Here is a 21,172-nt window from a genome sequence, read left to right on the forward strand (position 1 = left end):
ATTCTAGATTTTTTTTCCCCAATCTGATATGAAGGAAATCCTTCCCTTGTCTTCTGAGGCAAAGGAATACACTGCCTACAGTGATGGTCCTTAAATGGAATTACACAAAAGTTAGTCACAGAAGAAGAAAAGATGCACAGTAGCCTTTTTACTCCAGCATGGTAAAATATATCCAGGGTGGCTTCCATTCCTTATAGCATTTATGAGAAATTTTTAAGGTTTTATTTGTACAATTACGTAACAACTAAAGCTAAATGTATAAAGCATGAAACTGAGGAGAATTTCAGTACTGCTTAGTATTAAAGACAGATTCCTTCCTCCTCATCAACAAGCCATTAGCCAAAACAGTTTCAAAAGATGTTCCATTTTCCAAATTTTCAGCTTTGGCAGGACAAAGGGAAAGGAACACAGCAGGGGATCAGATACTGTGACTGCCAAGCATTAAGACATTACCACTGTTTTTGGACAGTGGAAAATAAATATCACCATGTGTGACTTTCTGTAAGAATAAATGACAGTGACACAGGGTTTGTTTATACTCCTTGACAATTTCTTAGTTTCTTTGTCTTGGAAATGTAGAAATAAAATGTTCAACCCACATTCATGCACACATTTTGTCAGAATGAAGTAAGAAAATTATTGTTCTAGTCAGGTACTGAAATTTTTGTGCATGTAAAGTTATGTATATCTGGTGGTATGATGCAGGAACTTGATGCTGAAATTGTCTGACAGGAGTCAAGAAGGTACTTTAGCATGTTTAATGTAAATTTCTCCAGAGATACAGTTTCTCTAAGAAATTCATCTAGAAAATATTAAAGCTGTTCAAACAATTAGAATTCAAGGGCCTGCCCTGGGTGCTAACTGACATAATGGTTAGACATAATTCCTCTAAGCTCTCAGTTTTCCTGTAAGATGTTTTCTTTCTAACTTGCATGGGTTGATGCCAGATTTCATTGAATCATAGGACAATTTGTGTTGGAAAAGATCTGTGAAGTCATCAAGTCCAACTGTAGATCATAGAGTTCAGCCATAATCTGTTTGGAGTGTATCACATGCCAAACTGTTTCGGATTGTGGGTTTGTTTTTTTGTTGTTTGGGTTTTTTCTTCCCTTTTCTTATTTGGGATCCTTTCCTATCTAATCTCCAGTGCCAAATCGCAGTGCTGCCCCTAACACCTTTGAATATGCCAAAACCGCAGGGTTTCTTGATGGCTGGTTTTGAAGAGGAAAGGGAAGAGAAGATGCTGTGGTGACACCTCGCTTTCCAAACTAGCTGTGGAAATAATAATAATAAAAAAATCCCCAACAGCCCTCCCCAACCCCCAGCATATAGTTGATGCCTTTTATTCATCATGTCTCAATGGTTGTAGGAATATCTGCTGAGTAATAATTTTCTTTTAGGACTCGCCAGAAATACCTTCCTTGGGGTCCTGCAAATCCCATCCTCCATCCACCTCTAATTGACGTGGCTGAGAGAGCAAAACTCCTCTGCAGCTGCGGCTTAGCCCAATAGAAGTCGTTTTGCGGCAGGGATGATGTAGTTAAGACAAGGCGGGGTTGCACCCCCCAGCCCAAGTCAGGCTTTTGGCGGCGTAGGCGCGGTCCCCACTAGGTGGCTTTGTCCTGCCGCGCTGGCCGGCTCTCCTCTGCCTTCTGCCTCCTGCCCGGAGCTGCTAGGGATGGATGCCTTGGGGCCAGTTTCACATGCAGCCCTTCTGTAGGGCCAGAGTAATGCACAGCTCGGGGCTTGTCTCCTCGCTCTCTGCTGAGATCTGCTACCGATGCTGCGGGTAGGGGACTTGAACTGACGAGCACCGGCTGGAGACACGAATTTTCTGCAAGACCCAAAGGTTTAATGATCTTGAGCAAAATTAGATTCCACGTGTAACTTTGTAAAAATTTCCTGTTGCTGAATGCGCCACTTTTTTATGCTTAAATTTAGAGGAGGATGACACAAAATAGTGTTTATGTAGCGTGCCTGAAACTGGAGAATACACATAGAAGCCATAATTTGAAGATACATCCTTTATAGTCCTTCAGCAGCTTTTGCTGAAATAAGGGCAGGGTTTTCCCTTGAAGGATCTGTAGGACAGAGGCCTACTTAATATATTGTACATCCACTTTGGAAAGAAGAACATCTGAGTCAGGGCCCCTGAGGATTGAAACTGTGGTTGCAGGCAGTCTAGTCTAAGTCTGTGGCAAAGACCAAGAAACTCCTGCTTCTGTAGTGAATGCTGTGTTCTGTTTTCATAAGGAGTGGTATATAAAATTATTAGGGGAAAGATGCAGGACTTGCTACAAGAATACTACTCCATAATTATTGTTTTTTTCTTTGTATTTCTGGAATAAGTTTATATGGAAACCTTTATTGTGCTACAAAAATGAAATGTAAAGAAGATGGCAACTTATTTCAAGAGATTCATTGTTATGTTAACTCAGCATATCACCAGAGAAATTAATTTTTTGAACGTGAAACATTTTCCTGGAAGATGTACATTTGTGGTGTGTGGAATAGTGTGCAGTGGAAATATTTAACCAAAATTTTCTTTGCTCAGAAAAGTCATGGTAGGATCTTCCCAAAATAGAGACACATCATTCATTATTAACAACAGTTAGGGAAATTAACAGTTTTACAACTGATCTTTTTCACAGGAATTGCTCACAAACTCAGATAGGCTGTTTTGGGTTTTTTGCCTAGCTTCAGTTACATGTCATAGCCAAAGAACATGCATTCTAATTCAATAAATAAAACCTCAGATGTGTGCTAGGAACCAGTAATATTTGCTGCATAATTTCAATTTTAAGCTTAGATTTGTCTTTAGGAAAGTAAATGTGCATGCAGGCTCCAGTTTGTCACTCATGAGGTTCTGGTTTATTTATTTTATTTTCCGAACAGACAGGCATGCACACACACATGTTAATGTAAAAAGCAGAGTGAACATTCATTTAAAATAAGGATTAAATTAAATCTTGTTCCAATTAAGCCCTTGGGCTGAGTTGTGGTAAGGCAGTTGAGAGGGACTTGTAAGGCACTATGACTGTGTTTTAAAATGTCTCACTTAAACACACTGGGACGGTTTAACTGGGCTATTTATATTAGTCAAAAAATTCATCTTTAAAAACATTGTTAAAGTAAATGAATCTTGGCAGGTTTGTGAACACACCAGGCTTGCAAATTGTCTGCAGGATTTCTGCTCGGCCTTTGGAATTTCTTATTTAGGGCTTTGGTGAGATCTGGGAAACCAGCCTAAGCAAGACACAAGAGGGCACGGTGTGTATGAGTACTGCCATGGAATGGCAGCGCAAGCGCAGGGATCTGCGTGATATGGCCAGTGGCAGTGGTGATGGTGGAGGCCAGCAGCACTGCACTGATGGTGTTTTTCCCTCTTTGTCCCTCAGGATGTGACATGTGTGCTGATAACCGCAACGGAGAGTGCCCTATGCATGGGCCCCTGCACTCCCTGCGCCGGCTGGTGGGTACCAGCAGTGCGGCCGCGGCAGCTCCTCCGCCTGAGATCCCGGAGTGGCTCCGGGACCTGCCCCGGGAAGTGTGTCTGTGCACCAGCACAGTGCCTGGCCTGGCCTATGGCATTTGTGCGGCACAACGGATCCAGCAGGGCACCTGGATTGGGCCCTTCCAGGGAATCTTGCTCTTGCCAGAGAAGGTTCAAGCAGGTGGCATCAGGAACACTCAACATCTCTGGGAAGTAAGTTATAATCTTTCCTTCCTTGTCAAATTTGATCTTTTTGAAGCAAACATGGAGTGATTGTATGCAGTACTAGCACCAGAATTAGCCATGAAAATAAGCTAACAAACCGAGAATTCAAATAAACCGAGTAAGCAGGTTTGAAAATGTAGCCAGTGCAAGCAAAAGCCTTGCTATGATAAAGGTAGCCAGAAAAACAGTGGACAGCACAGAACCCCAGTTGGTGAGCAAAAGAAGAGCTGACTGTTGCAGGTGCTGTAATGTGTAGTAGAGAGACTTGATCAGAGAAGTCTGAAGCTTTTACAACACCCAGTGCTTTCTATATTTTGACCTGAGTTACAAGAGCTGGTGGAGGTCTCAGGTCACAGCACTAGCTGCATCATGTTAGAGCAGCACATGTGGGTTGAGATGGAGTGCTGCATCGTTGCTGCCCCAGACAATCCAAGAAAGCTGCTGAAACAAGCCCAGGACCCTATTCTACAGCCTGACCCTTTGCAGAGTGAAGGACATAGTGCTTGTTCAGTTTAGTTCAGCTCTGGTCCTGCACCTACCGTGCATTCCCTTAATGAGGTTTCCAGTACTTTTGTGTAAAAGCCACTTTCAGATATCTCAGGGTTGTAGTTTTGTTTTGATTTTTTTAAAAAATATTTGTCACTGTCTTAGAGAGGGTAACAGTTATAACTGTTAGGGAAAACCTATAATCCTTGTGTGTCAGAAAGAGCCTACTCTCTTTCTAGCCTTTTGCCATTCATTTCTTCTTTAATTTGTACTGGAAGGTGTAATTTTTTAGTTCTTCTTAGTCCTCTCTAGCTTCAATCTCTGCTTGCCTCAAAATTGATGCAACAGTAAGTAGAAACACGCCCATAGATCCGTGGTATTTGCTTATCTAGACCAAATCCAAATCTTCAGAATATGAGGAATCTGTGAAGATGCAGAGTGGTTTTGCTGTCTTCAGTGTGTGTAGAGTGAAAGTGAATAGATCTTTGAAAGATATTTCTGGGTGCGGAAGAGTAGGAGCTCCTATGCTTTCCTAGCTGTAAACAAATAATAAACTACACATCAGGGTCTTTCTCTCAAGGTACTTATTCAAAAACATCATTGTGGCAATAAGCAGATTTTCACATTAAAATGATCAATCTCACATCACACCTGAATGTGATCAGTAGAACTGGATGAATTGCAATCATTGGGAATTTTGCTGCTGCCTCCAGAGGAGTTGGAATTTCTCTTGTACAGGAGATATTGACATTTTGGATTTAAATCTGCTCCCACCAAAGTCCAGTGATTATAATTACAGTACTTTGGGGTATATTATCAAACAAATATTTTTATGGAACACTTTATCATGATGTTGGGGGCTCTAATTATTAAGAAGGGCATTGTGGTTTAGACTATTCTAATTAACAGAATGCATAATAGTAAAATGAGATTGCCAGATCCATGTACTACATAAAAAACTGAAATTTTGATAAAATAAATGGAGTCAGATAATTTTTCCATAAATATTTACATTATCAATTTATTTTTTAAATGAATCAGTTTTATGCAAGTAAAGTTGCAAAACTTGACAATATCTTTTTAAAAAAGCAAGAACTTTTAATCATATTTCAGGTTAACTTAAAAACTGTTCTGAGGCAATGAAAGAAGCTCGGGTTTTTTAAAAAAATTAAAAGCAAAACCCAAAAAGATACCAAGGAAGAAATAAAGAACAGCAGTATTGTATATACAAGATTCAGGCCGTAAGTTGTTATCAGCTGAGTTTTTTTGTGTGGGATTACTCTTGTGCTCTTAACACACGACACAGACTTCCTGTTGACTAGCAAAATGAATGCATGTATTTTAATTGAACGATCTTAAAAATAAGAATTCAGTTTGATTTATTAATAATGTATTGCTAGGCAGCTCTTGTCTTGAATTATTTCTGTTAATGACAAAAACTGTTATCAAAGAAACACATACTCTAAGCTCTAGCTAAAATTTTGCTGTTTCTCATTAGTTTTGTCTTTCAATTTGACATACTTTATATATCAGAAAACCAATGTTTAATAAAGAAAACTATATTGAAAGAAAGTAATTAGAAAGTGTGTGTACAAAACCTGATCTGTGCAAATACATAAAAGCAAATGACAGTATATATCTCCATTGTCTGTATGCATTTAGTCTACATGGAAAAATGATGAAGGAATGTCTCATCATAGTCCCTTTATAAAGTTGTGACTTTAGTCAATTCTCTACCACCAATATTTCCCAGACAGCTGCAAATGCAAGTCTGTCTACAGATCAGCTATTCAGTATTAGGTCTTGATGGACCTTATGGAGAGAATTTCACGTTTTTACTATCAAAAATTGCATTTTAATATTTTACTCTCAACACTGTAAAGTTGATAGATATTTGTTTTAGTTTGCAATTCTTTGTGTACACCAGGCAAACGGGCTATTGCAAACACTTTTAAACGTAGTTGCTGTTTTGGTTGCTTTTTTTTTATACTCTTTGTTGTGGGAAACATTAGAAGCATTGCATTTGATGTATAGTTCAATGTTATGGAAATATGCTTCAGCCTGTCTGCACAAGTGTTCCCACTATGGACTCGATGTTTGCTTTGTATGTGATCCACACAGCATAATGTACAACGACTCAGAGTAAATTACATACCATTCCAATACCTCACAACAGGCCTTGACACCTATGGGTGTTCATGGGAAATTACAGAGTTCTCCCACAATCAGCCAAGATAATTTTTTATAACTTACAGAAAGATCAGTCTTTCAGAAAGCCAAAAATATTAGTCATTTCAGTTGTAGTCCTTTAAATTTTTACCCTTTGGCCCACTTCTGTAACCAGAGTTTGCTTGTATTTTATAAAAATACAATAAACTTTGATTTGTTTAAAACAAAAACAGGACTGGGTGTATTAAGTAAACACTCCCTTTGGTAATACAGGCATTTATTCCAGCAGCGCTTGATAATGTTTCTGATCCCTTTTTTTTTTTTTTTTAAGTAGTGAGAATTATCCTTTTGTTATTGCAAAGAAACAGAGACTTTTTTAGCAATTAGGTCTTACTGATGAGAATGAGATAATTTGCTGCTAATGTGTTTTCTAATACAGAAGTGGAAAGGCACTCAATTCCAACATATATGAAAACATTATCTCAATTATTAATGTGTCCTTACTCCCTGGAGATAAATTAATCTAGTTGCACATGGTTTTCCCTTTCTGTTTAACATCAAAATTTAATAAGAGTAGACTTAAGGAATGTATACGATATACACTTAAATTCTATTAGGATAGAACACTGAAGTTTAAATATGCATACATTTTAGTAGTCAAAATTTTTCAGGCTCCCAAGTTTAAACTGTGAATTCTGGAAACAGCTAATTTGTAAATTGTCTTCTTCCCCTGCAAATGCAGCTTAGATGAAAAAACTTTTATTGACAGACATATCAAAGGATATAGTCTTATTAGTTTCCTCTTCTTCATGTGCCTGATAAAGAGTTTGTTATCTCTTTTTTTTTTTTTTATTTCATAAGTGGTCAAATAGTTGGTTTTTTTCCTTGCAACAGCCTAAGAAGGTCAAATATAATATTTCACTTCATTTCAACTTTACTTAATTGAAGCTCAGCATTTTTGGAAGTAATGCTTTATCATATGCAACTTTTTTTTCACAGAGATGAGCTAAATTTTATATATAAAATATGTATATGTATGTGTTTATCAGAGTGTTCATTAGTAAATATAAAATGCTAAACCTGTACAACTGATTTTGCCCTGAAAAAATTCCCTCTTTCCCCTTGCTTCCTTTACCCCCCCACCCCCTCCCCCCTCCCTGAATTAACTGGCACAAGAAAGTGTACATGTAACCTTAATAAAGTACCATATGGGTACTCTTTGTCCTTCTTGTGTCTCAACTGAACCAAAAGAAAACATTGCCTTTGCCCTCTGCTGGAGCAAGAGAAGGCATTTTGCTGGGATGCACGCTGGCCAGGGCCCGTGCAGCAATACTGGATGGTTTTGAACAAATTAATATGCACAGAGAATCCTTACCCGTCAAATGAAGCACTCATTCCAGTTATGGTGATAGATTCATATTTAGATTCTCAAGGCTGCAGTTTTGGACTAAATTTGCTGTTACAGAAAAGCACTGGGGGATAGAATTATGCGCATGCTGCCGCTCTATTAAAGTGAAAATTATGTTTCTCAGCAATCTGTCATCTAGTATTCCAGACTGCTTGTCAGCTCTGTTTCAAATTTGTCATGTTCATAAAATTCAAGTAATTTTGTCTTGAAAAGCCTCCTTAGCTACTTTACTATTGTATCTTAAGTTATTAAGAGTAACAGCTGAAGCCATTCTGTTATTTTCTTGTTTTGCCATTTCTGAGGGTTTTGTGTGATGCATGACCCTTGCATTTATTTTCCACTGAAAAAGCCCAATAATCTTTATTTTTACATGAATTTTAAGTTCCTGTGCTGTGAGAACATATCACTAATGTTGTGGTCAGCAGCATGCTAAGCTGTAAGCTCGGTAAGAAAATTGTGCTAAGCATCTACAAAGCAGCCCTCTGTCAATGGTATTTCTGGATCACTTGCTAGCACATTTTCCTGGATAACTTCTATCAGTTACAAACTCCTTTCTTATGGTCCATAAAAAGTTAGTGTGATCCCAAGTGTAGAAGCTGCTTTATATTTAATAATTTTTGCTCTTCGAAAAGCCAAACAAAACCCTGATGTTTCTTTTGAAAGACCTGTGACCTTCACAAGACTTTACCATGCGTTATCTTCATGTATCTCCATATTTTTGGTATGTTCTCTCTGTCTACACAACATATGTATTGCATGCCTAAGCACATGTGCTACAAAATAAATCTAATTTGGTGTGGGGACAGATTCTCCTCCTATTGAACAAAGTGAAGTTTGGAATAAACTTTGGTGTTTGGAATTGGACACAGCCCCAGAATTTTAACAGTGTTACTGAAACAGGAATTTTGAGGACTGCATGGAACATGCACGGGTCTGGACACACACTATTCCCAGAAAAAAAAAATATTTTCTAAATATCTAGATCACGCAGGGACTATCTGTTTTTCCATGGCACATAATCTCACCTTGGAGATTTCATTATGTAATATGCAAAAGTACTGACGTGAAACACAAATAAATATAAAAGCTCAGTTCTGTCCTTGTTTGACCACTACCTTTCTGTGTTGCTGACTAGGCACCAATGTTATGGCAATATCTGACCTTTTAATTTACTTAATTACAAAAGCAATTTCCACTATTGGATGAGACTAGTTTGTAAGGCCTGAAATTGCAATTAATTTATGATACCATTGTTCTGCTGACTTTTGATTCAAAACTGTGTAAATAAAGGCAATACTTAAATGACCTATACAAGTGTCCAAAATGTGTTGCAGGCCTGATGTCTTTATGTATTTATTATAATGTATTTATTATAGATTTGACTAAGTGAAACAGTGCTATGTGCTTTTTCAGGTGGTAGTGATGCTCAGTATTCTGCAGAATTGCCTCAACCATGCTCTATGTGCATTTTGGTCTCTCAGCTTCTGTGGCATCAAATGCACATGGAGTTTAAAGTGCAGACTTTTAAATAAGCCCTTAACATAAAAGCTGGAAAATTCAGCCCAGGCTATACCTTCCCTCCACGCACTTGGCACTTTTTCCAGATAAGTTACAGAATTCCATTATCCAAATTGTTACACATGTGTGACAGAGGTTGACCTTTAGTCATGTCAATCCTTTTTGCGTAGGCCTCGGGCTCCAGCCTAATGGCTCAAAGCCTGATTTACTCACTGTAATAAGGGCAGGAGGTCGAGCAATTGTCAGCTTGCCTGCTCATACTCGTCTCGGAGCCTGGTTGAAGGCTGTTAACACAAAGCTTTTCAAAGTGAATTTACAACCACCACCACTGACATAGGCCAATCAGTACACCATAAATGTCAGGTTAGTGAGATTGAGCAGTAAGTAAAGCACTGCCAGCCCACTATTGGCTGAAATCAATTGCTTAAGGTTTAACTGAGAATAGCAATGCCTGTACGACTACGTCTGCAGAACCAGCTTGAGGGTGGAGAGTGAGTTGGAGGGTGGTTTAGGTAGAATTACCCACCAGCCACAGCCATGGCATCATGTCCTGCATCTGTTATCCTTCCGCTTGAACAATGTCTGCTCTGACAGAATCCATGGTCAAAAAGTTGCTAGACCAGCCTTTTAGTTAGAGAAATAAGATTATTGTGGTTTTTCCCCTATAGAAAAAAAAAACAACCAGTAGGGGGTAAAACAGTGGGCTGTTTTACCTGGCCAAAGGATGCTAAGAAAATTTTCAGTGTCTTATTTCAGTAATTCTTAACTATTTTTAGTCCTCAATTCACAGAAGGTTTTTTTCATAAGGAAACTGTGGCTTTTTTTGCAATTGGCTTGTAACTGGAAGCTATCACAGGTTTCACTAAAGAGTGATTATGTACCTGATGGTCTGAATATCCATGAGATGTAGTTACCCGCAAGACTGAATGTTTTTATCATTTTGTGTAGTGACAGCTTGGACAACAATTCATTTGGCTTTGAAAGCATCAGCATTAAAATGTAGAAATCCATTAAAATGCTGTATGCCAGGATTTATAAATTAGGCAATTTCCTTGATTATTGCAATCATTTACAAAATTGATTGTCCTAGTGTGGTATAGGCAGATTTCAGCAATGATCATTGACAAGAGGCACATCCTCTAATACCTATACTCATTGTTCTTTAAAAGAAAAGCCACTCTACTGCTAGGTTATTCTCCATCTCAAGGTCAATTATGCATTGAAAAAGTCTACTAATGTAGAAGATCACACATCTTTAAAGTAGAACCACATTAGCTCTTTATAGCCTGTAATGATAGCCGGAACACTTATTTTTCCTTCTGTTTGTAATTTGTTGACATCCAAGGCATTCACTTGAACCTGTAGCACATATACTTTTTGTGATCTGTTATTGAAAGGTAAATAATTTTGGTAAATTGCAGCTGTAAATATTTATTTGATTGAGGATTTAAAAATCAATAACATGTTTTATTTGTTGCATCTTAAAGTTCTAATTAACCAATAGATAGAGTACAGTAACTAGATTTGGGTCAATTATTTCTGGAAGACACAATCAAGAAACTATGTCATAAAGCAAATATGCTCTAGAAGTTTTCCTATATTAAAACAAATATAATAAAGCCACAAAATGCTAGCCACCAACCACAAAACCACAGTGCTTTCTGCTTGCATGGAAATTATCAAAGTGCAAGGTAAAATTCTTAAAATGCAGGTGATTCCAGGAGATTCTTTTTCCAAACTGTACACGAGGTCCAGTCATAGCTGGCAAAAAGCTATTTTGTATCATATGCATATCAGGAGTTTCCAAGACTGATGTCCTGCAGTCCTTGCCTAGGCACTGATAGCCACTGATGTCACTAGGAGCTTTGATTTAAGGAGGTCTTCACGCATGACTGAATAACACAGTACTGGTGTAATCACAGTTCTTAAATCTTTTTTTCAAAGATAGGTGAGTAGCTCTTTGGCAGAACCATCTGCATATTGTCTGCTGCTGTCTATACAGAAACAATATTGCAGTAAATGTTAAGGGATCTTTGTATTAATGCATTCATTAGACCAAAAGACAGCACTTCACTTTTGCTGTGACAAAAGGGATGTTTGCACTGCCAGTGGATGTGTAGTAGTGCATTGTGTTTAGTTAGATGAATATTAGACACAAAGAAAAACATTTTTTTCTTCTGTATCTTGTAAAAAATATGTGGCTCAAAAATTTGTTGTTTGTAGTACATTGCATATTAGTTGCCTGGATTGAGCAAGGTGTACATAAACAGTTCTGTATTTTGTCAGTAATTCAATCTGATACTTTCTGTGTGGAGACATACTGGCATGTGAGAAAGCAAATTTATTGAGCTGAGGGTATTTCTAAAGATGTTTTGGTTTCATCTGTGGAACTACAAAGTGGAGAAAAGTGGTTTTAGCATGACTACCATGCCCTATGAAATTGAGGGCATAGGAAATTCACCTGTAACAGAGCCCTGGATTTGCAAATAGAGTAGCGGTCAGTATTACAGTCCTAAACTAGTAATCCTACATTAGGTGATGTGTCATCTAAAACACTTATGGCATAAGCAAATCTAAGGTTGACTGTTTTTACCTAGACTAATCTTCTAGTTCTGTACTGGTCACTTTTTGGTCTTTTAAAATATTTCATATGTATTATTTTGCCTGTTGCCACATCAGCATTCACTGTGGAAAACAGGATATTAGGTTTTATCAATCTGTGAAAGGAATTTTGTATGGATTGGTGACTGGCACCATTTTTAGATCATAATTCTGTAAAAAGAGCTAGCCATTTAAGTAAAAAAATTTTTTAAAAAAACATTCTCTTTTCTAGATAATATTTTTATTATATCTTACTGTATCTATTCCTATTCCTGCTCCTATTCCTATTCCTGCTCCTATTCCTATTCCTATTCCTATTCCTATTCCTATTCCTATTCCTATTCCTATTCCTATTCCTATTCCTATTCCTATTCCTATTCCTATTCTTAGTCCTAGTTCTAGTCCTAGTCCTAGTCCTATTTTAAACTGTCTTGAATGCTCTCCTCGTTTCCACTGCTCCAGTAAAAGGAGATGAAAGACACACTCAATCACTTTGATAAAAATGAGGAGAACTCAGAATCGGTTTGTTTTCTTGTTTTTTGATTTTTTTTGTATAATCAGTTTTTGATAAAGTGCATCTTAATTTCCAATTGGAGAGGTGATGAAAGAGTTGTAGATTTTAGCCTGGGTTTGTGTTAATTCACTTTATCATGACCAGCAATATTTCAGTGACAGCTGCAGTAACAAAGTGACATTTTTCTGTCACAAAAAAAAAATTATTTGTCTTTCAGAGAAGACGTTATGAAATTTGACATTTGATGAAAAAACCCCAACTGTTACAAAAAAAAGAAGGAAAAAAATATTCTCATCCATGACCTAGGGACGGCCATTGGCCATCTCAGAACAGGAAGACTGGTTGGATTCTTAGATGGCATGCATTCAGAAAGTTCAGGAAGAAACACTAACATTTAATGAACATAAATATATCTCATTTTTACTGATGCAAAAATATTATCACAATGCTTACACAAAATTAATAGGTTTTTGAAAAAAAAAGGTTGATTTTTAAAAGGGTGTGGTTTTCATCCAAAAGTGTAAATTGCAGATTGGTTTTGACCAGTTCTAACAGAAATGAACAAAAAGTTACACAAATTTGGAAGTTCCACTTGAAGCTGTTGTAACCCTTTGAGGCAGTTATTGAAGTGTACCAAGCTGGGACCTCAGCTGTGTTTTCAGCAGTGTTTTTTTTCCATGGATCCAAGCCTGTGTTTTGTTAGATACCATGCCCTGATTCTGGCATTTTTCTTCCTGATAAATGTGAGGTCTTTCTGTGTGGGGACCAAAGCTTTTCACCTAGCTGAATCTCTTCTGTTGTTCATGGACCAACACTATAGAGTTCAATTTGCTGCATATCTTTCAGCATGTTTAAAAGTCAGGGTTTAGAAAGCTCAGTTTCTGATAAAATTTTATCAAAAAGATAAGCAAAATGAAGATGAATATTGGCATTTCCTTACACCGCACGTTAATAATGAAAATGTATAGGAAAAGAATGGGTACCAAGTAGATGATCAAATCTTTGCATCAGTGTTACCTCATCTGAATTCCATTCTCTTCTCTGATCAAACCAGGATCACATTCAAGTTACTTGGAATGAAAGGTTGCATATTAGGAGTATTAACCTTTCTGCTTATTTCTCCTGGATGTTGCTAATTCTCTCCCAGTCTAGGGGTTTGGTGAATTTTGAGCAGAGGGCCTGGGCTCAGGGGTGTCTCTAGCCCACCACATTCATTAGAGTAGGCTATGTATCTGAGCCTGGGTGGGCTCAGACTAACTCTGGCTGAGTAGCTGTTTGACCTTGGGGTCTGTCATTCCCAACAAAAGATGGCCGAAGGTCAGGCTGAGGTCTGTAGCCTCCCTTTCCTCCAAAGACCATATTTGTCTGTCTCTTTTCTTAACCTTTGTGAGTTTTTGTTTATTCAATATGATGTTAATTTTCATGCCCAAACAACACAAAAGTGACGTGACCCAGTGGTAGTAACACTGCAGAAGTTTTACCTCATTGTCTAAAACTGATTTTTCTTTTACTTTTAAAAGGATAATTTGTGTGCAATTTCCTAGTTTGCTGCCAAGCCAAATCAGACGGTCTCTCATTCAAAGATAAAGTAACTGCCATTTTGGATCACTTTAAAGACTTCGGTAGAGTCTTACTCTCTTTAACCCTTCATTCTTAATTTATATTTCTTCCACGTTGTTACTTATCTCCTCTGAAATCTCACAGGTCCACATATTATACTTTACGCCAGTCATTTACACCCTGTGGCCTGAATGTTGCAGTGGCTGTATTTATGATCAGAAATAGTTAGCAATGCCACTCAGGATACTATCAATCACTTAGAAATTAGAAATAACAAAGACAGCCACTTTGGAGAAGTTTGTGCAGTGCCTCCTGTCCTCTCTGAAGCTGAGCAGAGCACTGCTCCTGTTGTGTGCCCAGCCACTGGTTGGCAGGCAGGTTAGGAGAAATGCTCCTCTCTCTGCCACATTTGGCTTTCATTCATCTGTTTTAAAAAGACACCAAGAATTTAACATTGCTGCAACATCTGCAGAGAAAATAGCTGGCTACGGTGATAGTTAAGACAAGGCAATTCATTGTCTTGGCAATAATTTATGATTATAGAAAACTTAGTGTCTATATGGTCCATCATTGTGTGTTTTACTAATTTTTAACTTTTCTTACTTCTGTTTTATTATATTCTAATTTTTATTTAATTTTTTTAAAATTAAAATTCTTATTTATTTTGTTATTTGTTACTGTAAAAATCTGTCATAAAAATTATACTTGTGATTTTTGTGCAGAAGGATATGCTTTTATATTAGGTCTTCCTACAAAGGGAGCAAACATTTTGGCATTTTTCTTCTGTATTGATGGTGATTTGATTTATTTGAAGAACTAACCATAAACTTCCTGTTGAGAGCATCCATTCTAGCTGTCATCTGACATTAAATGTGGAAAAATGTTTTCTCTTTGAAATGCAAAGGTGGTCTGGATGTACATTAATATTTCTACAGTAATTCCATTGCTTTATTAAAATAATGCTACAGTTATTCATTGCAACTTGATATTAACTTATTTAGTAAATATGTAACAGGATTAATGTTGAGAAATTTTTGTAGAAGAAAGACTTCATGTTTCAGCATCCAAGGATCAGACTGGCACAGACTGAAAGGCTGGCTGAATTTCTCCCTTCACAACCTTTCAAAGTCTCAATGTAAAAATCAGAGAGCTAGATATCTTTTTCTCAGAAAATTCAGTGTCTATATAGGCTGAAAAAGCATACCTTGAGATCACAGGAAAAATTGGGACAAGGGAGAGATGCAGGACGCTAAAACAATGTGTTTGAAGAAGATGAAGAATAGGACAGCAATGGTAATACCAATGAGTTTGGAGAAAGAGCCAGAGCTTTTTGAGACTCTGAGTGCTGTAGAAGATTACTGCTATTCTTTCTCTTTGTTCTCAAAAATTACAGGAGATTTTAGCACTCTCACAAACCAGGCTCAACTTGTCTCAGGAGCATTGTACTACTGGTCTGTTACTCAGTTTTTTACTGGTTCTGTCTGATCATATCCCACAGAAAGTCATGGGCAAAACATTAAAAAATAATAGCATTCAGAATTAGTAATTTTCATGCATATGTTCTGCTCTAGATTTTTCCCATTCTCTTGCTGATGAATTTAAATATTTTATCTAGGTCAAGGCTTCAAAACTTGCAAGTCACTTAAAACATAGCTTCATGAATATTCTTGAGCATGCAAAGCTTTCTTAAAGACCTTTTCGTGTCCTCAACACTGTACTAGGAGACATGATATGACCAAGGGTGGACCAGGGCAGGAACATCTGGGCACCAGCTTTTTGTGTCTCTGGTCTAAGCTGTCCAGACAGAAGCTTTCTGTGAGCTGTAAGCAATGTGGGCATGTGTCTGCTAGCACAGTACCGTGCCCAAGGGTAAAAATCCTTACAAGTGTAATTGTCTTGTGGACTGAAACCCTGCTGTGCCCAGACAGTGTTAGGAGTAGAGGGAGATGGATCTCCATGCCTTCTGACATGACTCTGCTCAGTGCCTCTTGGGAAAAAAAATAGTGATTATTTGACCAACACGTTACTTTCTGAAATCTGTAAGATAATTTCAATCTTCCACTTTTAGCTGCAGGTCATTTACCCTACCTGCAGCACTGACTGGGCTACTCAGTGGGATTAAGTTAATCGAGAGCAAATGATGTAACTGTAAATGCCAGAAGAGTTCTTATATTGCATGCTTTACATTAGGGTAGTTTTGCACATACACACAGGTTGAATCAGTTCTAACATTTGCTCGAATTGCTCACAAATCTTATCAGTGAAAGTGGAATGGTTTCATATTAAGTCTTGAGAACTCCAAGTAAACTTCAAGATTTAAACCAAACCAAAACAAACATCAGTTGCTGTGCCTAGCTACAACCAATTGGATTAGAAGACTCTTCTCTTGAGTGCATGACAACTATAAATACTATGAATGGAGGCCTGGGTGTTTAAGCTCATATCACAACATCTGTGCACAATTCTGAGTTTTCATTTACTCCTTTCAACTTTGTTGGAGCTGTTGAGGAGCTCACAGAAAGTATGAAGTGGCTTCCAGAATCAGAACTTCTGAGCTTTGCCCTGCTGTCAGACTGCAGGAGCTTTTAGGCATTTTCATTCTGTTTTATGGTTGCTTGTACTTTGTAGTTACTAAAAAGACTTCAATGTTACTTTCCATTCAAGCAAAACCAAAAATGTTCGGAGTTTCAGAGAGAGACAAATATTTACAACTCATACATCAGCCTCTTAAATTTTTAGTTCTGGAGGAGTCTGTTGGAAAGGCACCAAAGGCCAAGGAGAGAGAAGTTGGCTTTGTGCATGAGCATAGGAATTTGAGTTGCCCATGAGCATTACAGCATTTAACTCTCCAGCAAAGGGTCATGGTAGCTATAAATTGCATAATATGATTAGTATCATATGACTGAAATGTCTTTGAAAAGTTACCATGTGTCTAGAGACCACAACTAGAGTACTGTGGTAAAAGACTACAAGGTGGCTGTGGAGGTGATCAGCTTCTGGAAAAAACACCTTTGAATATAATTCTTAATGGAGCGTGATGTATTGCCTTCATTATGGAAGAGGTTAGAGCTGATTTGACTTCTTGGTTTAGACACTGACATATGTAAAAGAAAATCCAGCCTGGCAGAAGGGATTTTGTATTTAATGGATGAGACATGATAAATAAAATGCCATGGCTAGAAACTGAAGCTAGACAAAATGCATCCCAAAAGAGGAAGGTAACTATGTTTAGCAGTAAAACATAAGAATATCTTGCTAAAAGATTCTGGCACCTTTGACTTTTAAAAGGTCATTAGATGTGCCAAGTCGTGCATCTTTGGATTCAATGATCTCAGCCTTTGCCTTCATGGCCTGTGAAACTCCAAAACTCCCAGGCTGTACATGAGGAGAGCAAGGCTGTCTGCATCTTCCTTGTAGTACTTTGCACAAGAATCTCACCTTCACTGGGGTGTTTTCTGAGAATTTCTTCCCTCAGCTGCCCAGGCAGATTCTGCTTTCTCAGTGGGTTTTTTTTTGGGAGCCAGAGAATTGCTGCAGGGCCTTGGGTGAGGGGCAGTGGTGTGAGGTATTAGTCTTTAATTTCACAGCCAGCACTGTGGTGCCCTAGGCTGACTGCCACTGTCCTTGTGAGCATGTCATCACCTGTACAGCTTCAGGTACGGCTGTCCTGGCTTTCTCCAGGCCTCAGGGCATTAACTCCCTTAACATTTCCCTGGAGTTACAGGGGCAGCAGGCACTCATGTCACTCAGTCCTCAAGCATGTACTACTCCTCTCCCTTTTTTCTGTCTTTTCCTGTATAGAAGTTAATGGCCCATGAAGTATAGTCTGGAGCAGATGATCTAACAGTCCCTTCTAGCTCTGAAATTCATAAAGCTACGAACCCAACCAAGAAAAGTTACTGTGTCTGTGTAAACCTTATCAAAACTGAGTTCTGTTCATTCTCCAAAGTAAGTTTCTGTGCTTATAAATTCCTCTCAGCCTCTTTTTATGACAGAGTGCAGCACATCAGAGGAACTGTCTGATAAAGATGGGGAGAGAGGAGAGGGATTATTATAAAAGCTGTCCCTGTGGCTCTGCCCAGAAGTCTGCATATTTCTCTTATACATGAAGTGGCATATACAGACAGCAGCTTAACCCAGATTTCCAGAGAAATAATAATGTGGACGAAATAAAAACAGTAGCTCTGAGTTTTCTTACTATTATCCTATTGCAAGAACACTGAATGGACATGCGACCACATACTGCAACCCCCACAGCTGTCACTTTGGAAAACCCTTTGATGAATTGGATCTTGATATTTACAGAATCTATTAAAATACAGCCCATCATGTGTTTGTTTATATGTTGACAAGATGATGTACACCCTGCAGGTCAAGGGTGATGTGAACTGTTTTGGTGTTCTTGTCAAAGCAGCTAAAGAAAGAGTATTTAAATAATTTTTGTAGAATAATTGTCTAAGAATGTAAAAGCAACATATGAAATTCTTACTTTAAAAAAAAAAATCTCTACTGATCTGACACAAAAATCTGAACTTGTTATCAATCAAAAAGACTTTCCTACTTCTTCCCTAATATGTTAGAAAATTGGCAGCTCAGATAGAAAAACAAATAGCAAAATTAAACAGAAAGAAATTGATTTAACTACTTGGGTGGGTATCCAGTACTACATAAAATTTTTCATTTGGGCTTGTCACTTATTAAATGTATTTTTTTAACTAATAAGTCTACGCAGCACATACAAAGTCTTGCACTATTTTTCTATAAATATTTTAATTCAGAATTAGCTTTATAAATTAAGCTTTATTTCTTTGAACATCATTCATGTTTGAATTTTTCCTTGCAGTTACAAAGAAAAAGTATTGTCTGAAATAAAATCATTTCAGTCTAGTAGTTCTCACTGATATGCCTTGCAACTCCAAATGTGGCTGTATTGAGGGTGTTACTTGTGTGAAATTAGACCCCAAACTCATATGCTGAAGGATTTCTGAGCATTCTCTCTGCTTTGCATTCACTGCATTGTTATTAGATTTTATTCTCATAAAAAAGGCTAAGGACTAAGGCAACTTACTGTAGAAGACTCTTTCCATCTTGAACTTTTAACACTTGCTTTTTTCAGCACCTTGGAGTCACCTATTTATATTATGTATAAATATAATTTATATATTTATAAATATATAAATCATGTCCCAAATAAAATCTAGCCTATGATCATTTTGGTGACATAAAGGAAATCAGGAAAGAGGGCAGAAGAGAGGGTGAGTTTCAAGGCAACAAAAATACCCTATTTTCTTGGGTTTTTACATGCAAGTTGACAGACTTTTGAGGTATCCATACGCTTCACTGTTTTAGAAAGAAATATTGAAATCTATATATCGGTATCTGTCTATATAGTGAATGCGAAGTGGAGTTGGGGTGAAAAGCCTGAGAACGAAGACAGTGTGAAGGTGAAAAAGAAAGAGTAAGTGGATAAAGGGAGGGGTCAGGGAAGGAATGAGGAAATGGATCTAGGCAGTGTGAGAAAGGAGGGATCAGCAGTGCTGCGCATGAGAAACATGAGGTGACAGCTGGACATGAGCTGTCCCAAGATGTTGTGCTGAAGAGGTGGTACTGTTGGCCCGCCTGTTCCCCTTGGGAAGAAGGACCTGAGAACAGCTCATGATATCTTGAGATTTCCTCTTCCCAAAGGCAACAGGCTGGGCTGCTTCAGCTTTGGTTGCAGTTTATTCCTGGGCCCTGGGGTCCCTCAGTAAGCTGCTCTTTGGATCGGGTCAGGGAAAGGATGCAGAGCAGCCTGTTCTTTTATTCATGGTACAGAAAGGAGGTTCAGGATTTTTTTGAGCTGAAATACTGCTAAGTTTTTTTCCTTCCTTTTTTTTTTTTTTTTTTTTTTTTTTTTGTTACAGATTTATTTTGTTCTGGCAAAGCAAAGTGCTTATAACTTTGTTTCAAAATGAAAGCCAAGGGACTCCTTCACATATCTGGAACCTTCTTCCTCTTGATTCTTTATTCTTGTCTTAACCTTGCTCTAAAAGCATTACTGTAAACATTTTTCTCTCTCTTTCCCCCTCCCAGGTTTTGTTTTTTAAATTTATTTTCTGTTGGATTGCCAACAATGAACCATTTAGAACTAGTTGTGAGATTGCTGTGTACGGACACTTGCCCAGAGAGACCTGAGGTGATGCCACAAAACCCAGAGGCATGCTCATCAGATGTTAGTGCTCCTTGGTCACCAGGGCTATAGCTACCCTCTACAGTGAGGTGTTGAATTGATTTATTTCTGAATGAGCTATTGAACCTGCATGGCACAATATAGGTGAGTTTTCCATGCTGCTAGCCTGGATGCATCCTTTCAGGGTGCCTGGGTGCGATGCACTAAGCTGCATTCACAAGTTAGCAAGGCTTGAGACTCTGAAAGCACCCAAATTAGTGATCAGGGCTCTGAGCAGAGCTTGGAGATTAAACTGAAAACAAGATTTAAGTGCCCCAGGAAGAAAAAATGTGTCCCAGCTTGTTCTGAGATATTATTATGATGGCACCTAATTAGATGCTGAAGATGTTTCAGCTGCATGGTAGGAACAAAGCTCAGGTAAGAAAATCTGAACATGGATGAAAACACTTTTTAAATTTATTTTTTTTGTGTGTGTTAAACTCAATTTCAACTATAGAGCTTACAGCAGAATCAGAAAAATTAATTATCAAACTAGCAACAAAAATTTTTCCTGATTTTCTGGAATGTAACATTGAGTTTTGACTTATATAATTTAAAACACTAAGCAGTACAGTTTAAAGCAAAGGAAGGAGGTGAATATGATTCAAAAGTTAAAGTCTCTCAAAAAAAAAAACCCCAATGCACTTAAACTGCTTTTTTTTTTTTATTTTTAATTTTATATTTATGTACAAATAGGTGATAAAGGTTTCAGTTTAAATACTGCTGTAAACTGGAGCATGAATTATAGACAAGCATCACACTTGCATTACATTTTCCAGATTTTCCAAGTTTGTCAGAGTGAATGCTCTTTGGACAATGTTTCTGACAGTTTAATTAATTATAATGGAAATATAACAAAATGCTCATGCCTTTAACTGTATTCTTTGGCAAGTATTGCACTTCATGAAGAACTTCATAACTCTAAAAAGGAAGGAATCCAATATATTAGTTAAGCTTTTTCATTTTTATTAATGGTCTTTGTTATATGGG

At 37.7% G+C, this 21,172-nt stretch overlaps 1 protein-coding gene across 3 annotated transcripts in view; it reads left to right on the forward strand.

The window, feature by feature from the left end:
• PRDM6 (PR/SET domain 6) overlaps window positions 1-21,172 on the forward strand; it is a 76,685-nt gene that overhangs the window by 6,998 nt on the left and 48,515 nt on the right. For all 3 annotated transcript variants that reach the window (XM_058826148.1, XM_058826147.1, XM_058826149.1), the window contains exon 3: window positions 3,399-3,706. In XM_058826148.1, the coding sequence (XP_058682131.1) occupies window positions 3,399-3,706 (308 nt within the window). The remainder of the gene's footprint in view (window positions 1-3,398; window positions 3,707-21,172) is intronic.

The sequence above is a fragment of the Poecile atricapillus genome, chromosome Z (assembly GCF_030490865.1).
Source record: "Poecile atricapillus isolate bPoeAtr1 chromosome Z, bPoeAtr1.hap1, whole genome shotgun sequence".
Classification (NCBI taxonomy): Eukaryota; Metazoa; Chordata; class Aves; order Passeriformes; family Paridae; genus Poecile; species Poecile atricapillus.